An 18,291-nucleotide genomic window follows, 5' to 3' on the forward strand; every position below is an offset into this window, starting at 1 on the left:
AGTATCTCGGTTTAGCATTATATCGATTTAATAAAAGTATTACCTAATATTGATATATATGCCCTAGACCAAATCAACAGTTTTTATTTGTTTTAGATTCAGGCGCACCCGGAGATTTATAAATACCTGAAGAAGAAATTGTAGAGAGAGAAAGAGAATCAAGGCTGATTTGCCGAATTGAATCTAATTATTATGATCGAACGAAATCAATTATAAGCACGGAGCAACAGAAGAATGTTATCATCAAACAAAATCAATTATAAGCACGGAACTCATGATTTTCCAAATTGGACTTGGTTCATCTCACTTCAGTTACAATTACGAAGCGAATCAATCATTTTAACATTTATACTGACACACACAACAAAAGAATACCTCAACACACCAATCCAATACGAATCGGAGAGAAATTCCACCTCTTTCTTCATGAGCTTAACGAAGAAGCATTCGGCCTGAGTGGCGACGTTTGTACGATAGTGTGCGTACAGAGCGTGAATGGAGGGATTGGATAGTGACAGGAAACGTCAATCATTGCCTACGGTGGAGGAAATGTGGTAGAGCATGGCGGAGAGGCGACGATGGGTGAAAAAGGGAAAGGGAGAGCGATGGAGATTGGGGAAAATTTAATTCATTTACTTTATGCCATTTTTAATTGCTTTTGTTATTCTATTGTTTTATTCCTATCTATTTTTTGTTAATTACAAAATCCGTTTATAATTAGGGACACAAAATATATGTGTCTCCAAATTGATCTTCTTAAGGACGCTTTTTGGATGGATCTTAAATTTTGATAATTTATAAAATTCCTGACACAAAATTTATGTGTCTCCAAATTGATGTACTTAAGGACGCTTTTTGGATGGATCTTAAATTTTGATAATTTATAAAATTTTCCAACACAATTAAATGTGTCTCTAACTTTGTGTCCCTATAAGGTAGATTTGTTGTACTGAGCCCATTTCAATAGACAGTTTGTGTAGACCAAACTGAGGTCGGTGGCACCAGCAAATAGATTTAACAATTTTATCAACAGACCTACTAACATTAATTATCACTTATTATAAGTGGGTCACTCATCTCTTAAAATGCCTTATAAAGGAGAGAGTTATCCACACATATATAGATTAAATGACATCTTCACCAAGTCAATGTAGAACAAAATTTTAGAGAGTTTAACACGCCCCCTCACGTGTGGGCCGGAAAGGACATCGGTCTTACATCACGTGAGTAGACAATACAAGAGATAAGAGAACCATCTCGTGAGGTAGATAAGAGATAACCATCATCGACTTGAGCCCGCTCTGATACCATATTAAAAATAGGCCACTATTTTAACAGAAAAGGAATTAGGTATTAGTAGCCATCAGCCATGTATTCCTTTTTAGAACTTTACCGGCCACTTTATCCAAAATATTTTTTTTATCACACTAAGCACAAATAAATTTGATCAAATATACAGTCATAGACAGCAGTATACTGCCCCTTTTCTTTTTTAGTTGAAATCAGAACTAAATCAAACTTTGTTAATTTCGGTTATCAGTTAATTGGTCGGTTTCGGTTCGGTTACTGAAGATCCTTTACTAGCCCTAGTACTGATTCGAATTCAATTAAATTGATTGCTATTGCTGCAGAAATCAGAGTAACACGTCTCAGTATCACTTATTCAACTCAGTTTGGATTCCATGGCTAACACGCAACCGCTCAAGGATAGAGTCGCCATCGTCACCGGCGCCTCGCGTGGAATCGGCCGCGCCATTGCTCTCCACTTAGCTTCCCTCGGCGCCAGACTTCTCATCAACTACTCCTCCAACTCCGCCCTCGCTGATTCCCTCGCCGCCCAAATCAATTCAGCCTCCGACGTCCGCGCCGCCACCTTCCAAGCCGATATCTCCGTTCCGGAGCAGGTCAAATCGCTCTTCGACGCCGCGGAATCGACCTTCAACTCGGAGATCCACATCCTCGTCAACTCGGCCGGCGTGGCTGATCCGAAATACCCCTCGCTCGCCGACACCGACGTCCACGATTTCGACAAAACAATCGCAATCAACACGAGAGGCGCCTTCCTCTGCTGCAAAGAAGCTGCCAACAGGTAACCGATCGATCGATCGGTCGCTGTGAGTTTTGGATTTTAACTGTGTTGATTGATTGATTCGCGATTCGCTCGATTGAGCTGGAAATTGAACCGATGGTTGACAGGATAAAGCGCGGCGGTGGAGGTAGGATCATATGCGTTTCTACCTCGCTGATGGTGTCGCTGAAGCCAGGTTATGCGGCTTACGTGGCGTCGAAGGCGGCGGTGGAGGCGATGGTGAAGATTTTGGCGAAGGAGCTGAAGGGGACGGGGATAACTGCGAACGCTGTGGCGCCGGGAGCGGTGGCGACGGAGATGTTTTTCGCGGGGAAGTCGGAGGAGGTGATAGAGAAGGCGGTGGCAGAGTGCCCGTCTGGGCGGCTTGGAGAGACGGATGACGTGGCGCCGGTGGTTGGGTTTCTGGCAAGTGATGCGGGTCAGTGGGTAAACGGGCAGATTATTCGGGTCAATGGCGGAAGTGCCATTTAAAATTTCGGGTTCGATTAAATAAAATATTCAAGGATAGCATGTAATCGACTGGGTTTTCCTATTGAGAATATACTATATAATCTAGATACTATATGAATAATACTCCTAAGAAATAAGTAATTATCAAGGTTGAACTAATTTTTGGATTCTGTTATATCCATTACCCAAAGGCCGAAACCGATCATCATACACATGCAAATGGTATAGTACTGACTACTGATCATATAGATATACTATCGTCCAATTACAATTATATTATAATCTAATGGTTCAATTAATCAAGGTACTCTTAATTTTTTTCCACACCATCCCTATAAAGAGCTATGAAAATAAATTTGTGGACAACCCATGCGATATATTGTATTATCATGTAATGTAAATAAATGTATCATAAAAAATCGAACAGATTTTAAAAAATGCTAATCCTTCGCCACTTCCGCCACTTAACAGATAAAATAGATTTGTGCACAATACATGCCATGTACGTACTAGTATACAAATTATTATTTTATTCATTTAAAATCGGAATTCTCTTTGTACTGGAAGAATTTTCACCCTTTTATGTTGCACCTCCTTGTCAACTTGAAGAGGTTGAAAAAGGCCTTTCCCTTAAATAAAAATACAAACTTGAATATTTTCTGTACTTCTTTTTTAAAGATGGAGAAATTTCCAATTGCTACCCCATATTGATTTTGTTAAGATTGAAAGAGCTAATCAGTACCTCACACCCTTTACTCTGGTTTTGCTCAATTAAATATTCTGGTGCATGGGATGAAAAAGATAAATACTCCCTCTGGCTCCCAAAGTCTGTCCCATTTTACTATTTTTATCTATCCCACAAAATTTATTCCACTTGAAATTTACCGAAAATAGAAATTAAATACATCCCTCAGTCTTCTCAATGTATGACCTTTATTCCACTGCACACAAGAAGCTATGCACATGGTGGAGCCATCCTTCAAATCCAAGGAACAAAAATCTGGATAACCTCTCCTTCGCGTTGAGCCATCCTTAGAGGATAAACCACACTAGAAACCGTGCACACGGTGGAGCAACTTTTCACCATGCTAATAATAGGGCCTTTAAATTGAATTGGCTCTGTATTAGACTATTGTGCGGGCCAATATCTACCTTAAGCAAATTGTAATAGAAACCTCGAAGCTCGATCAATTTTTAGATTCAGCATATTTCAAATATAACCAATTATATCATAACATTATCATTTTGCTTGATTATTTCATTGTATAGAAGACTTCATGAAAGTTAGATATCGGCTTCTATATCATAAACAATTTCATCCGAATCCAAATCATATTGGGACAAATTTAGAAAAAAATATCAATATTTAGATTTTTGAAAGTGGCGTGATTGACCAAAAATTAATCAAGTGCTCCGTTCGTCCCACTTAAAATGTCCACATTCTTGAGCGACACAAGATTTTATGAGGAGTTGTTAGGTGAGTAAGTACATTGAAAAAGTTAGTTAAATATTTTAATGAGGAAAGAGATGAGAGATTTATTTTCAAATATAGAAAGTCGACATCTTGTATGGGACAAACTAAAAAGGAAAAATGAACATCTTGAGTGGGATGGAAGGAGTAATTTTAATGAAGAAAGAGGCGAGAGATTTATTTTCAAATATAGAAAGTGAACATCCTGTGTGGAATAAACTAAAAGGGAAAAATGGACATCTTGGGTGAGATAAAAAGAGTAATTTTCTCCATAAAAATATAAATGTGGCATAACGCCTAAGTTTCACAAAGGTGCCTAATCAAATAAGATACCATGGTTTTCTTATGAATATGAATGATATGCTACATATCTTATGTAAACATCACTCTCGTTTGACGTGCGTTTATCATTATCGTTTTGATTTATGACTATAATACATTAAAAAATGTTATTGATATTTTTAATTTTATAAAATTAAAGCTTAATTTATTATTTTATTAATTTATTTGAAATTATACATAAAACATACAAACCGAGCTTTAATTTTTATGAATTTTGTAAAATCAAAAATTTCAATAACATTTTTTAATATATTAGAATCGAATTAAATATATAAATCAAAACGAACAATACTAAACGTACGTCAAACGAGAGTGGTGCTAGCGTATCATTCATCTTTCTTATAAATACAAAATCATGCTCAAAGCCGGGAAACTATGCAATATCACTAAAATGATGATAATTTAAACAATTAAATTAAACAACTTAAAAAACATACGGCAAAAAGAGTAAAACATAATGTAACAAAGAACAAACTTCAACTAAGAAACAACAAATATTATTGTCTAAATTTGTTTTATAATTGTTAATATCCTCCATAACAACCTTGGATAAAAATTAACAATGGGTCAAAAGTATAGGAAGTTGATCTCATCAGCTGGCCACAAAATAGTGAGTTGCGTTGGTTTGATCCATCAGTTGGTCTCCCGCACTCTTTCTTAGGATAAAAAGCTCTTTCATCATCCAATATTCCAACTCCTTACACTTAAACATTTGACAAAGAAGAAATTTTTTAATAAATAGCTCGGATATTAAACATAAATGAAGTTGTCAATCGACTCAATCCTACTTAAGCCCCACATGTTGCTGAAACCACATTGCGAAATATTCAAATAGTTGCCTTTTAGAGTGCCATCACCACCTGAGGGGTATTCAAATAACAATAAATTTATTTAATAAAATATATGCTTGCAACAATAAATTTATTTAATAAAATAATGCTCTATTCGCTCTCCGATTAAAGAAATACTTTGACTTAGGCATGAATTTTAAGAAAAATGTGAATGACTTTATAAAGAAAAAGAATAAAAAAGTCAGGGGAATGAGAGTCTCATTTTTATATAGAACTTCTTATTCTTATGTCTCATTAAAAATGAAACATTTTTCTTTTTGGGTTGTCACATTAAAAATAAAATATTTCCTAAAATGGAAACAACAATCTATGTACTTTTTCATCCCTCTTACTTTATTAACTCCTCATTAACTCACAAAACAACCTTACATAAAATATGAAAAGCAAATGTTACATTTCTAATGAGACAGAGGGAGAGTGTAATGAGTTAGTGGAGTATATAAGACCCGCTTACTAAAAGTGAAAAAAAGATAAATGTATCTTTAAATGATGGACACCCAAAATGGTAAAATGAGTCAGGTTTTGACACACGAAGGGAGTAGTAAATCATGAAATAGTGACTACTACATTTATATCATAAAAATTACTAAAAGAAGAAGAAATTATAAATAAGATGAACTGAAAAAACTTTCTGATAGTAGTAGTATTAAACAAAAATGAAGTTGCCAATCCTACCTGTTGCTAAAACCACATTGCATTCAAAAAGTTGCAAAAATGCTTACCATTGGAAGTGCGATCACCGGTCGAGTGTTTTTGCGATGTGAAGTTTGATATCGTAGTTGCCGTTTTCAGATTGCTCCTCCACAATCCTTTGTGCTGATGCCACTGCAGATTTAGTGCATTCTTCTAACTTGATTAATTGAAGCGTTGGGATTTCTCCAATGCCGCTAGGAATTTCCTCTAGACCGTAGCAGTGACGTACGCAGAGGTGGCAAAGTCTAGGGAAATTGGTCTCATCGGCTATCCAACGCACAATCCCCAAATCTTTAAGATACAGAAACTGCAGTGAACAGAACACATCTTCTTCTGCTACCTCCCACTCTTCCTCACTTGTGTTCTCCACCCTTATAAAAGTGCATCCAGTTATCTTGAGCACTTCCAGCTTATCAAGTGCACTCAAGGACCTTAACACCTCCAAATTTATTTCACAATAAAACAGATAAAGTTTTTTGAGACTACCAGGAAATTTAACGTTGAAAAGACAATGGAGGCCACGTGCATCAGGAGATTCATGTCTAAAAGAATCGCATCTTAATTTTTCGAGCTTGTGAAGATGGCTAAGATCAATTACCATGGGTTTAAGTCGGTTGTCCCAATTAATTACAAGCTTTTTTATATTTGGAATGCTTTTGAGGAAACCATCCCAATTAGTTGCCTCTTTAGCTACATTCAAAAATGAAATCACCTGTAGCTTCTTCATAACGTTGTAGTTCATCTCCTCATCTTTTAACAACTCTAATCCAAACACCTTGAGATTTCTTAACTTAGGGAGTTGCCATAGCTCAAATACCACCTCAAACTTACAGTAACCAATCAAGGTTTGCAAATTCCACAATCTTGAAATTCCTCTAGGCATATTTGACCAGCAATAGATACATAAAAAGCGTAAGTTGACAAATTCAAATATTTCAGTTGGGAACTCTTTGAACTCCATATCCATAAAATCCAATACCCTTAGCAATCTTGATGTGGAAAAGGCACCATATGGAAACATAACCCATCTATAACCAACGCATATAATAGATCGAGTAAGTGACATGGCCTCTGTTGAACCATTAACACCATCCATTCCATTCGATGTGTCAAAACTCATGCGGCGCGGATTAGAGGATGTGATATTGGAGCCATTCTTCACATGCAAAAACTTGACTTCATTACTCTTCTTAATGCATAGATCCCTCAACATATCATGCGTGTGGTAACTCTCTGGTTTTCCATGCTGGTTGTATCCTCTAATCATAAATAGATTTCTCTCTACTAGAGACTTTAGCCAATCCTCTGCCACTTCCTCCAAACTTCTTTTCCCATTTGATTTTACAAATCCTTCAGCCACCCACAAACGTATGAGTCTGGAGCCTTTAATCTCGAAGTCTTCAGGATAAGCTCCCATGTACAAGAAACATGGTTTCAAGTGATTCGGCAAGTGATTATAACTTAAAGACAAGATGCCATAACACTGCTCGTCTGATTTGGAAATTGTTTCTATTACATTGTTCCCAATTTTCTCCCAAGCGTCTTCTGACCTTTCGATCACAGATAGTAGTCCTCCAATCACACTTATGGCTAGAGGAAGCCCACGACAACCATTGGCAATCTTTCGACCAATGTCTTGCAATTCAGGAGGGCAATCTTCTTCTCCAAACACAAGTTGGTATAACAGATTCCAACTTTTAGACTTGCTAAGCAGTTGCACATGATGTTGCGAACTCAAAGAGTCAGCATAGTTCGCCACATCGGATTCCCTAGTGGTGATCACAATGCGACTCCCATTGCTGTTATCTGGGAAGTACATTCTCATTTCATCCCAGAGTTTTGTGCTCCATATATCATCTAATACAATCAAGTATCTTTTTGCGTATAAATTTTTATGCAACATAACTTTTAACGTATCGGTATGTTGATTACATTCTTGTCCAGTTATGCAACGAAGAAGGCTTTTAAGAATTTGTGGCATATTGTAATCTTGTGAGATAGTCGTCCAAGCACGATATGAAAAGTGATCAACAATCAATGGATCTTCATAAAGCTTTCGAGCGAGAGTGGTTTTACCTACACCACCCATACCAACGATGGAGATGATCTCCAGATTTGTCTGCATCCCGGCCAGCCGATCCTTGAGCTGCTTCAGATCTTCATCAATTCCAACTACAACACTCTTGGAACTCGATGAATTGCTATGCGGCATCTTCTTGTCCTTCATCTCCACAAGCTTCACTTGTTCCAAAGCGGAATCAATTTCTCGAAGCATCTTCTTATCCTCCATCTCCACCAGCTTCACTTGCTCCATAACAGAATCAAGATCTCGGGTTACTTGCTGCAGATCCGGTGTGGATAAAGTGAATCTCACGCAGTGAGATCCAGAGAGCATGTGGTCAACCATGTGGGATTCAAGGATGTCTTCAGCTTGATGTGCTACTTCTCTGATTTGGCCGTCTAGTTTGGTGAATGAAGATTTATCAAGGAGCTGCTGAAGAGAAGTAGCTTTAAGGTGGAGGGATTGGAGTTGAGGTTTGTTTTCATCAACGATCCATCGTGTTTGGTCAGGATCAAGGATTCCTTCAAGAATTGAGATGAGAGGTTGAAGATTGTAAGCCATTTTCCAAATCTCTTCTTGCTTGGAAACACAAAAGTAGGAAAGCTCGTTGCAAAATGCAATCTCATAAAGAGAAGATGATTGAATCTAAAAAACTCAACTGCTCATTGTTGATAGCAAATAATATAAAATTGTTACTCCATCATGTGTAGCTGGCTATAATTTTATTAGGTAGTTGTACTTTTCCGGGAATTAGTCAAAGATGACAACTCAGTTGTAGACTTGTAGCTAACTTGTTCATCACTTGAGACTTGCTCATTGTTGACATTAAGTCCTTAAGAGAATAATATTATCTCCATACACATCTTTTGATTAATTTGTTTTTTACAAGAGGACTTGTATTGCATGTGAAACAAATGGGTGGAACGTTAATTCTACCTTTATATTTTATAGTGAAATCCGAGTTTCAATGATGAAAATAGAATCACAAGACAGTGGATACCCCAAAATGACAAGAGCTCAAAAGATAGAGGAGATTTGCATTATTTTACTAGGGGCATTAACTATGATCTGCAAAAGATAACATGCTATGATGTTGATAAACTGAGAGATGTGATCGTGAAGGAAGAGTTCAAGATTTAAAGCAAGTCTATACATCCATTGGCTCTTTGATAGAGTATTAATTATCAATTAATACTTATTAGAGAAATAATTTGAGAAAAGATAGAAGAAGTGGAAAATAGCGTGATATGGAGAGATTGACGGTTTCTCCGAGAAGAACCAATAGAATAGAATAACATTAACAATTTAATTATGTATTCTTAATTCTAATTAAATATTTCTCACATATTTATAATATGAGGAAATACAAAAGGATAATTAAAAGTAAATCAAATCCTAACAAATTATGAAAAACAAATCAAATACTTAAAAGTAAATCAAATCCTTACAACTAAACGATTAATAAAATAGGCTAAATAATTATTCGGCAGCTCATAATCACTCTTCTTAAGTCTCCATAATTAAAAATAAATCAAATCATAACAAATTATGAAAAACAAATCAAATACACTTAAAAAGTAAATCAAATCCTTACAGCTAAACAATTAATAAAAATAAAGCTAAATAATTATTCGGCAGCTCATAATCAGTCTTCTTAAGTCTCCTATTGCTCGTATTCAAAGGTATGAATTTGAATTGTTAAAAAGAGAAAAGATAGAAAGAAATAAGAAATGGGAGAATTTTGCTTCTCCCATCTTATAAGAGAATTTTAAAAAATGGAGAAGAAGAGAGTAAAAGAGAAGTAAAAAATAGGAAGAAGAGGAAAAGAGAAAAATTAAATTTTTTTAAATAAAGAAGAGAACGACGTGTAAATAGACTTAAATTTCCTCTAAAGGCTTTAGGGTTTTTTTCGGGGAAAAATGTCTAAAAAATTAAAAAAGTAGTATTAAATTAAAGGTAAAGGACCTTTGACGATATTCTTATAGTTTTAATAGCTAATATGTATAGTTGAAGGATAAAATAAAATACTCCCTCTATATATAATTTTGCTTTGAATATTCTTTCAGTCCCGTAAGAATATGTATTTTTGGTTAGACACAAATTTTAATACATAATTAGTGAAGTAAGAGAGAAGTAGAAAAAAAAGTAATTAAAGTATTGTTGGTGGAGATGGATACCACCTCATTAGAGAAAAAAAAACTTTCCAAATTTCGAAAGTGCATATTCTTGTCGAACGGACTAAAAAGGAAAGAGTACATGTTATCGAGGACGAAGGGAGAACTCCCTCCGTCCCTCTGTAGTTGAGTCGTATTCCTTTTTGGGTTGTCCCACTGTAGCCGAGTCGTTTCCATTTTTTGCAAAAAAATAACAATTTTTCTTATCTTACTTTATTCTCTCTTCATCTACTCTACCTTTTTTTCCTTTTTTACTTTATTATTCATTTACTTAATTCACTGAACACAACCTTTCTTAATTCTCGTGCCAAAAAGAAATGTCTCTACTACAGAAGGATGGAGAGAGTATTATTTACACTCCTACTAAAGTTCTGCGACCAACATAAGCTAGTGCTATTTGAATACTCCATTTGTCCGCCATTTATGGTCTCATTTTGACTTGACACAGATTTTAAGAAATTACTCCATTCATTCATAAAATGTTGTCCGATTTTGGTATATTTGTCCATCCACATAATATTGTGTAACAACCCGAACTTTCAAAAATTATTATTTCTATTATTATTAGTGATTGTTGTAGTAAGAAATTGGCCTTTTATTTATTTATTTTACGATCGATTTTTGAGTTATAAAGGAGTCAGAGAAGAAATATACAATAGAAGTTGTTTGTTCTACTATAATTAATTTAAAGTGCAATCAAATAATTTGAAGATTTTACTTCTTCCGTATTAAAAAATTAGAAACATTTGAAACGACATAGGTTTTAATGCACAATTTATAAAATAAGTGAAAAGAATTGGTAAAGTAAGAGAGGGGAAAAAAATAGAGAGTAAAGTAAAAAAGAGGAAGAGAAAAAGTAGTGAAAGTAGTGTTAGTGGATTATGGGGTTCATGTCCTAAAATAGAAAGATTATAAAGTTTCTATTTTCAAGGAACGACCCAAAATTAAAATAGTTGCTATTTTTTAAAAAAACGGATGGAGATTATGATTCTAAAACTAAGAAGAAGAAAAATATCTAAATATAAAATTATTTTATAGAGGAAAATTTTGATTACAAGAGATTGTTTTTTAAAGATTTAGGCCTAAATAGTCCGATGGATTAGCCCGAAATCCGGCGGTTAAGATTGAAAATTTATTATTCAAAAAATTCATAACTCGAATAGACCGTACCCAAATAGCTTGTCCGAGTGGGTTGACCAAACCCAAATGGGTTAGCCCGATTGACTTCCCTAGTTGAAGGTAAGGCTCATAAATAATACTCCCTCCGTCCCACATTTGGAGTCACTTATTGTTATGGCTCGGATTTTAAGAAAGAGTTGAAGTGTGTAATAAATGAAGTGAGATGGTGGAGTGTGTAATAAATGAAGTGAGATGGTGGAGTTGGTTGAAGGTGGGTCCCTTTTGACTTTTGATTTTTGTTTTGATTTATTTCAATATAGATAATGGCATTTTTATGTAATTTGATGAAGAATGAGGTAAAATTGTATGACCAAATATGGAAAATTCTAAAAGTGACTCTTAAACTGGGACGGACTTTTATGGCAAAAGGTGACTCTTAATCTGGGACGGAGGGAGTAAAATAAAATAAAAGGAGAATAAGGCTGAAAAAGAGAGATTTCGGAGTATAAGTCTCAATTTGTTAACCTTTCAAAATATAGGATCAGATTCGTTGACCTTTCATTATATAGAATTGGACCATATAAATTTTTCAAAATAAGTGTTTTTTTATTTGTGGCGGAGGGAGATTGATTATATATTACTCCTTCCGTCTCCAAATAGTATGAACTTTGGATTCGACACAGTTTTAATGCATTATTGGTAAAGTAAAAAAGAGATAGGTAGAGGAAGTTTTTTAAGTATTGTTAATGAAGAATGAGGTTTACCTTATTAGAAAGATAAAGTTTCTAAAATTGAAAATTCGTACTTTCGAGAATGGACGAAAAAGAAATTAGTGCGGGACATGCCAATAATTGGGATTCAATACAAATTGATTGCTACTGCCGTAGAAATGAGAGTCACACGTCTCAGTATCAGTAGTAACTCAGTTTGAATTCCATGGCTAACACGCAACCACTCAAGGATAGAGTCGCCATCGTCACCGGCGCCTCGCGTGGAATCGGCCGTACCATTGCTCTCCACTTAGCTTCCCTCGGCGCCAGAGTTCTCATCAACTACTCCTCCAACTCCGCCCTCGCTGATTCCCTGGCTGCCGAAATCAATTCAGCCTCCGACGTCCGCGCCGCCACCTTCCAAGCCGATATCTCCGTTCCGGAGCAGGTCAAATCGCTCTTCGACGCCGCGGAATCGACCTTCAACTCGGAGATCCACATCCTCGTCAACTCGGCCGGCGTGCTGGATCCGAAATACCCCTCGCTCGCCGGCACCGACGTCCACGATTTCGACAAAACAATCGCAATCAACACGAGAGGCGCCTTCCTGTGCTGCAAAGAAGCTGCCAACAGGTAACCGATTGATCGATCGATCGCTGTGAGTTTTGGATTTTAACTGTGTTGATTGATTGATTTGCTCGATTGAGATGGAAATTGAACCGATCGTTGTCGTTGACAGGATAAAGCGCGGCGGTGGGGGTAGGATCATATGCTTGTCTACCTCGCTGGTGGCGTCGCTGAAGCCAGGTTATGTGGCTTACGTGGCGTCGAAGGCGGCGGTGGATGCGATGGTGAAGATTTTGGCGAAGGAACTGAAGGGGACGGGGATAACTGCGAACGCTGTGGCGCCGGGAGCGGTTGCGACGGACATGTTTTTCGCTGGAAAGTCAGAGGAGGTGATAGAGAAGGCGGTGGCAGAGTGCCCGTTTGGGCGGCTTGGAGAGACGGATGACGTGGCGCCGGTGGTTGGGTTTCTGGCAAGTGATGCGGGTCAGTGGGTAAACGGGCAGATTATTCGGGTCAATGGTGGAAGTGCCATTTAAATTTTCGGGTTCGATTAAATAAAATATTCAAGGATTTATGGTGAGTAATATGTATGCATAATCGACTGGGTTTTACTATTGAGAATTATAGTTTATATGTTCAATGGGGTATCAGCCATGGCTAGAGTTTGGAGAGAATATAGAAGATGATGAGGAGAGTAATTCACGTTTATTTCTTGATGATTTTTCCTTCTCATGTATGACCCCTTATATAGGTATTATAATGATGTGTACAAGGAAATGTATCAATCTATTTACTAATGAGATCAATCTATTCCCTAATTGCATCAATCTATTCTTGGGGTATCATTGTGATTGATTCCCCATAATATTCTCCTTTTAACACTCCCCCTCAAGTTGAGTGGTGGGATCTCCAAAGCTCAACTTGCACAATACACTTGTGAAGCTCCTTGAATTGACCGCCTTGGTGAGGATATCTGCCAGTTGATCCTCTGACCGAACAAAGGGTAATTCCACAGCTCCACTCTCAATGTTCTCTTTGATGAAATGCCTATCAACTTCGACATGTTTGGTTCTGTCATGTTGCACTGGGTTTTCGGATATGCTGATTGCTGCTTTGTTATCACAGAATAGTTGGCTCTTTTCTGGAGCCAATCCAATCTCCCTCATTAGTCTTCTTAGCCATATGATCTCCATTAGCCCACTTTTGATTCCTCTGAATTCAGCTTCAGCACTAGATAGGGCAACCACCTTTTGTTTCTTACTCTTCCAGGTGACTAGATTACCTTCAACAAAGGTAAAGTAGCCTGCGGTTGATCTCCGATCTACTGGGTTGCTTGCCCAATCAGCATCTGTATATCCGTACACTCCTCGATGTTCATTTTTCTTGAACATTATTCCATATCCAACTGTCCCCTTGAGATACTTGACAATTCTCATTGCCGCTTCATAGTGATCCTTCTGAGGTCGATGCATGAACTGACTTACAATCCCAACTGCATAGGCAATATCAGGTCTGGTGTGGGATAGATAAATGAGCTTCCCAACCAAGCGCTGATATTTACCTTGGTGTGCCAACTCTGCTCCCTCTGAGATTTGCAATCCATGATTTACTAAGATTGGTGTATCGACAGGCTTGCAGTCCAGAAGACCGGTTTCAGCTAGAATATCTAGAGTGTATTTCTTTTGTCTTAGAAAGATCCCTCCTTCAGATCTTAATTAGCACCTCTATTCCCAAGAAGTACTTCAGATTCCCTAGGTCTTTCATTTCGAACTCTTGGAATAGGCTCCCCCTGAGCCTTTCAATTTCTTCTGTATCATCTCCGGTTATGATCATGTCATCTACGTAAATGATCAAACATGTGATCCGCCCATCTCGTTTCTTCAAAAAAAGAGTGTGATCAGATTGGCTTTGCCATAGCCTCCGTGAATCTACCGAACCAGACCCTGGGGGACTGCTTAAGTCCGTATAGAGTTTTTTTCCTTCGACATCCTTCTCCCTCCTTGAATCCGTCCGAGAACCCTGGTGGTGCCTCCATATATACTTCTCTCTTCAATTCTCCATGGAGAAAGGCATTTGTGACATCAAATTGATGTAGTGGCCAATCTCTGTTTGCAGCCACTGATAGAAGTACTCGGATGGTGTTCATTTTTGCTACTGGAGAGAACGTCTCATCATAGTCCACTCCGTAGGCTTGTGTGTATCCCTTTGCCACTAGCCGTGCCTTGTATCTCTCTATGGATCCATCTGGCCGGCGTTTAATAGTAAACACCCATTTGCACCCGACAGCTTTCTTCCCTTCTGGTATTTTGCACTTTTCTCGGGTGCCATTCCGCTCTAGTGCACTCATTTCCTTCAGCATTGCCTCTCGCCAATGTTTATGCCTCCAAGCTTCCTCTACTGTGCACGGAATTTCTTCTTCTTCATATAGTGCAACTTCGAATGCATGGGCCATTTCTGAGAGTTGTCCTTTGGCCATGTTGGCTATAGAGTATTTGGCTTTCTTGCCAATGGCCTCAGGACTGTACCTCTTTGGTGGAACTCCTCGATTTGGCCTTGGTGGTAATTTATATCCTCCAACTCCTTCACTTATCTGTTCCTCCAACAGATCACAGATCTCTGGCTCAGTCTGATCGCCAGAGTCATACTCAACATCTGTTTCAGGGTCAGTTTCACTAGAGATAGGAATTTCATCACCAAGATTGTGACCATGCTCAAGAGGAATATTATAAGTACTTACAGCGGATATCAGTAGAGGGTTCTCCTGGGCAATGTCACTGATCGGTTCGGGCTGTTTCACTGGATTCTGTGTCGTAGTCTTGAAGATTCCTCCTTCAGAGTCTATTGTTGGTAGATTTAACCGGCTTAGAAGTTCACTGTTACTCTCCCCCTGACTGCTAAGGTGGTTAAAAAAGTAGTCCGTCTCAAGGAAATCACAGTTCATGGTGGTGAACATGCGATTGGTTTTAGGATCAAAGCAACGATATCCCTTTTGAGAGGACCCATATCCCACAAAGACACATTTCACGGCACACGGTGAGAGTTTGGTTCGCTCATGTTTTGGTATGTGAACAAAGACAGAGCATCCGAATACTCGAGGCTTAAGGGTCAAGGGTAAAGGAATATGGGCTAGTGTTGAAAGGACTTCGAGTGGTGTTTGGAGATTCAGGGTAGTAGATGGTAATCGGTTGGTTAGGTAAGCAGATGCGGCAATGGCTTCTGGCCAAAAAATTCTGGGGGCGTTGGATTCAATGAGCATGGCTCGAGCCATTTCTAGGAGGGTACGGTTTTTCCTTTCAGATACACCATTCTGTTCTGGTGTGTATGGACAAGTAGTTTGGTGGACTAGGCCTTTATCATGGCAAAAGGTTTTCATTTTCAAGTTTACGAATTCTCCCCCGTTGTCGGACCTAAGGATCTGTATGTTTTTCTGAAATTGGGTTTGTACTAAGGTGTGAAAATGACTAAAGTGTTCAAATACTTCATTTTTTTGTTTCATAAAATAAACTCATGTCATGCGAGTGCAGTCATCTATAAAGAGAAGGAAATATTTGAACCCTCTCCCCCTCACAACCGGAGAAGGGCCCCAGACATCAGAATGAACTAATGAAAACAGAGAATCGACTCGGGTATTATTGGATTTATAAGAATGTCTATGGCTTTTGGCCAACACACAAGTCTCACAATACATATCTTGATTAAATTTGGGAAAGAGAATTTTTAAATAACCCGAGGAAGGATGTCCTAAGCGACGATGCCAAAGCCAAGCATCCTTGTCTGAAGATCCATGAGTCAGTAGAGCAGCTCCTTGTTGGTCTATCTCATCCACATAATACAGCCCGTCCCGTTCAGTGCCACGTCGAATAATTACCCCCGTCCTGATATCCTGCAATAGGCAAAAATTGGGTTGCATTAGGAGAGTGCAGTTTAGTTCTTTTGTCACATGACTAATTGATAACAATTTATGTGACATTTTCGGAACATATAAGCAATTGGATAAAGTCAGTGTAGGTGCAATTCTGACAGTCCCTGCTCCTTCCACAGGTGTACACTCTCCATTGGCCGATTGGATATGACTTTTGGGTGCCCTATGTATGTTAGATATATCACCAATATCATAAGTAATAGTATCAGTGGCTCCGCAGTCAAAAATCCATTTATCATTTTTAGTTTCAGAGGAAACGGACAAGGCATATGATGGGGGCAGATTTTCAAGGACTTGAAATCGGTTTTCACATAGTAATGGGGCTGTTTGGGAAATTTTGGACTTTAGTGGGGTAGGTTTGGCAGTTTTCGGCAGTTTTGGGTGTGTTTCAAAAGTTTTGGGAGTATGAGGTTCTCTGTGGGATTTATTAAAATTGCTGGGGAATTTTTTAGCATTATTCAAGAGATGGGGTTTATTATGTGATAGGGTAGGAGATTGAGGGGTTAAAAAATAACCTCCTAACCCTACGTTACCTCCATTGAGATTCGGCGCTGCCTCCACCTCCCTCATTACCGGTTCTCCGTCGCCTTCTCCTTTGGCGACATATGCCACTCCGACCGTAGTTCCCTCCGTTCCTAGGTTACCACCACGGGTGATAGCGACCCCTGAGTTGCTCCCGGTGGTGGTGACTGTCGTTCCTTCTCCTGCGGCTACCGCGGCCGCTGCCCGTCCTCCTCTGGATAAATTCATCGGTGGGTTGGTCTTGGCCTTCCTTTCTTGCCACCACTCCGGGTATCCATGGAGCTCGAAGCACGTTTCTCGTGTATGTTTCTTCTTCCCGCATGAGAACAGATAAGTTTCGATTTGTCTTCTTCGGGGCGTTTGTTCCAACTCCGACCATTCCCACCACTGTTTGGTTGGGGATTATTCCGGTATCCCGCTGAATTTTGCCATGGCTGAGTTACAGCCAGCCCCGCTCCGATCCCTTGGGCGCCGGAGTCTCCTGGGTTTAGAACAGAGGCACGAGCATCCTCGCTCCGGAGTATAGCGTATGCCGCTTGAGCCGAGGGAAGTGGTTGAGTTCTCAAAATTTCTTTCTTTACTGCATCATGTGTGTCATCTAATGCAATTAGGAATTGGTGTACCCTCTGTTCTTCAATGAATTGATTGAACAATTCGATGTCTTTAGGGCTCTCCATAGGGTTCGGTCGTTTGTGGTCAATTGATGCCCATATGTCTTGTAACGATGCCCACACTTCCTCTAATGGTTCGCCTTTTTGTTGTTTTAGCAGAGTGGCCCTCCGGTGGAGATCGTGGACCTGGATCGTATCGCCGCCGCTGGCATAGGTGACCGCCAAGCTGTCCCAAACTCCTTTCGCCGTTGGATATTTGGATACTCTGTTCACCAATTTTGGTTCTAGATTCTGAACCAACCAGGTAGCCACACAATCGTCTGCCTGTTGCCACTGTGTAAATTCTGGATCGGTTTTTGACGGCGGGGTTGGGACTCCAGTGATGTGAGATATCATCCCCCGACCGTTGATAGCCCTCCGGATGAGTCCTACCCATAGCGAGTAGTTCTCACCATTCTGTTTAGTGCCGATATCAAGAGGTTTTGTATCTGGCTTGTAGCTGTTTTGTGTTGGTTTGGTGGGTATCATCTGTGAGGTTTTGGATTGTGCTATACTATAGCGCATAAATTCGGAGAACATTTGAGCGAATTGCTCGGATTCTGTTGGTTTGGGTGGGTCATCGTTTTCTGACATGTTTGGCTGCCGGATTTTGGTTTTTATGGTCGAGATTGGTCCGAGACAGTGATGAGACTACTCTGAGTCTCACCC

The 18,291-nt window shown here is 38.9% G+C and overlaps 3 protein-coding genes across 4 annotated transcripts; 2 read left to right on the top strand and 1 right to left on the bottom strand.

The window, feature by feature from the left end:
• Positions 1 to 1,427: 1,427 nt before the first annotated feature.
• On the top strand, positions 1,428 to 2,698 carry LOC125211896 (NADPH-dependent aldehyde reductase-like protein, chloroplastic). Its single transcript, XM_048111856.2, has 2 exons — positions 1,428 to 2,089; positions 2,197 to 2,698. The coding sequence occupies exons 1-2, from the start codon at positions 1,683 to 1,685 to the stop codon at positions 2,558 to 2,560; spliced, it is 771 nt and encodes a 256-aa protein (XP_047967813.1). The 5' UTR covers positions 1,428 to 1,682; the 3' UTR covers positions 2,561 to 2,698.
• Positions 2,699 to 4,827: 2,129 nt separating this feature from the next.
• On the bottom strand, positions 4,828 to 8,630 carry LOC125212309 (putative late blight resistance protein homolog R1A-10). Of its 2 annotated transcripts, none has more exons than XM_048112435.2 (2): positions 5,926 to 8,630; positions 4,828 to 5,055 (listed from the first exon to the last, which is right to left on the bottom strand). In XM_048112435.2, the coding sequence occupies exon 1, from the start codon at positions 8,517 to 8,519 to the stop codon at positions 5,940 to 5,942; it is 2,580 nt and encodes an 859-aa protein (XP_047968392.1). In that variant the 5' UTR covers positions 8,520 to 8,630; the 3' UTR covers positions 4,828 to 5,055; positions 5,926 to 5,939. The 2 variants fall into 2 exon arrangements, with proteins under 2 accessions (XP_047968392.1, XP_047968393.1); XM_048112436.2 differs by having other exon boundaries at positions 4,828 to 5,212.
• A 3,494-nt stretch (positions 8,631 to 12,124) lies between these two features.
• On the top strand, positions 12,125 to 13,346 carry LOC125210766 (NADPH-dependent aldehyde reductase-like protein, chloroplastic). Its single transcript, XM_048110350.2, has 2 exons — positions 12,125 to 12,594; positions 12,701 to 13,346. Exons 1-2 carry the CDS (start codon positions 12,188 to 12,190, stop codon positions 13,062 to 13,064), a joined length of 771 nt encoding a protein of 256 aa, XP_047966307.1. The 5' UTR covers positions 12,125 to 12,187; the 3' UTR covers positions 13,065 to 13,346.
• Positions 13,347 to 18,291: the final 4,945 nt, after the last annotated feature.

This window comes from Salvia hispanica, chromosome 3 (genome assembly GCF_029641045.1).
Source record: "Salvia hispanica isolate PSC_SH4W2 chromosome 3, Shi_PSC_v1, whole genome shotgun sequence".
NCBI classification, from domain to species: domain Eukaryota; kingdom Viridiplantae; phylum Streptophyta; class Magnoliopsida; order Lamiales; family Lamiaceae; genus Salvia; species Salvia hispanica.

Bases quoted from the DNA above. Each gene is read 5' to 3' on its own strand.
- LOC125212309 (XM_048112435.2), bottom strand. From the start codon at position 8,519: ATGGCTTACAATCTTCAACCTCTCATCTCAATTCTTGAAGGAATCCTT.
- LOC125210766 (XM_048110350.2), top strand. From the start codon at position 12,188: ATGGCTAACACGCAACCACTCAAGGATAGAGTCGCCATCGTCACCGGC. The intron at 12,595-12,700 runs GTAACCGATTGA...TGTCGTTGACAG, and splicing joins TGCAAAGAAGCTGCCAACAG to GATAAAGCGCGGCGGTGGGG.
- LOC125211896 (XM_048111856.2), top strand. From the start codon at position 1,683: ATGGCTAACACGCAACCGCTCAAGGATAGAGTCGCCATCGTCACCGGC. The intron at 2,090-2,196 runs GTAACCGATCGA...GATGGTTGACAG, and splicing joins TGCAAAGAAGCTGCCAACAG to GATAAAGCGCGGCGGTGGAG.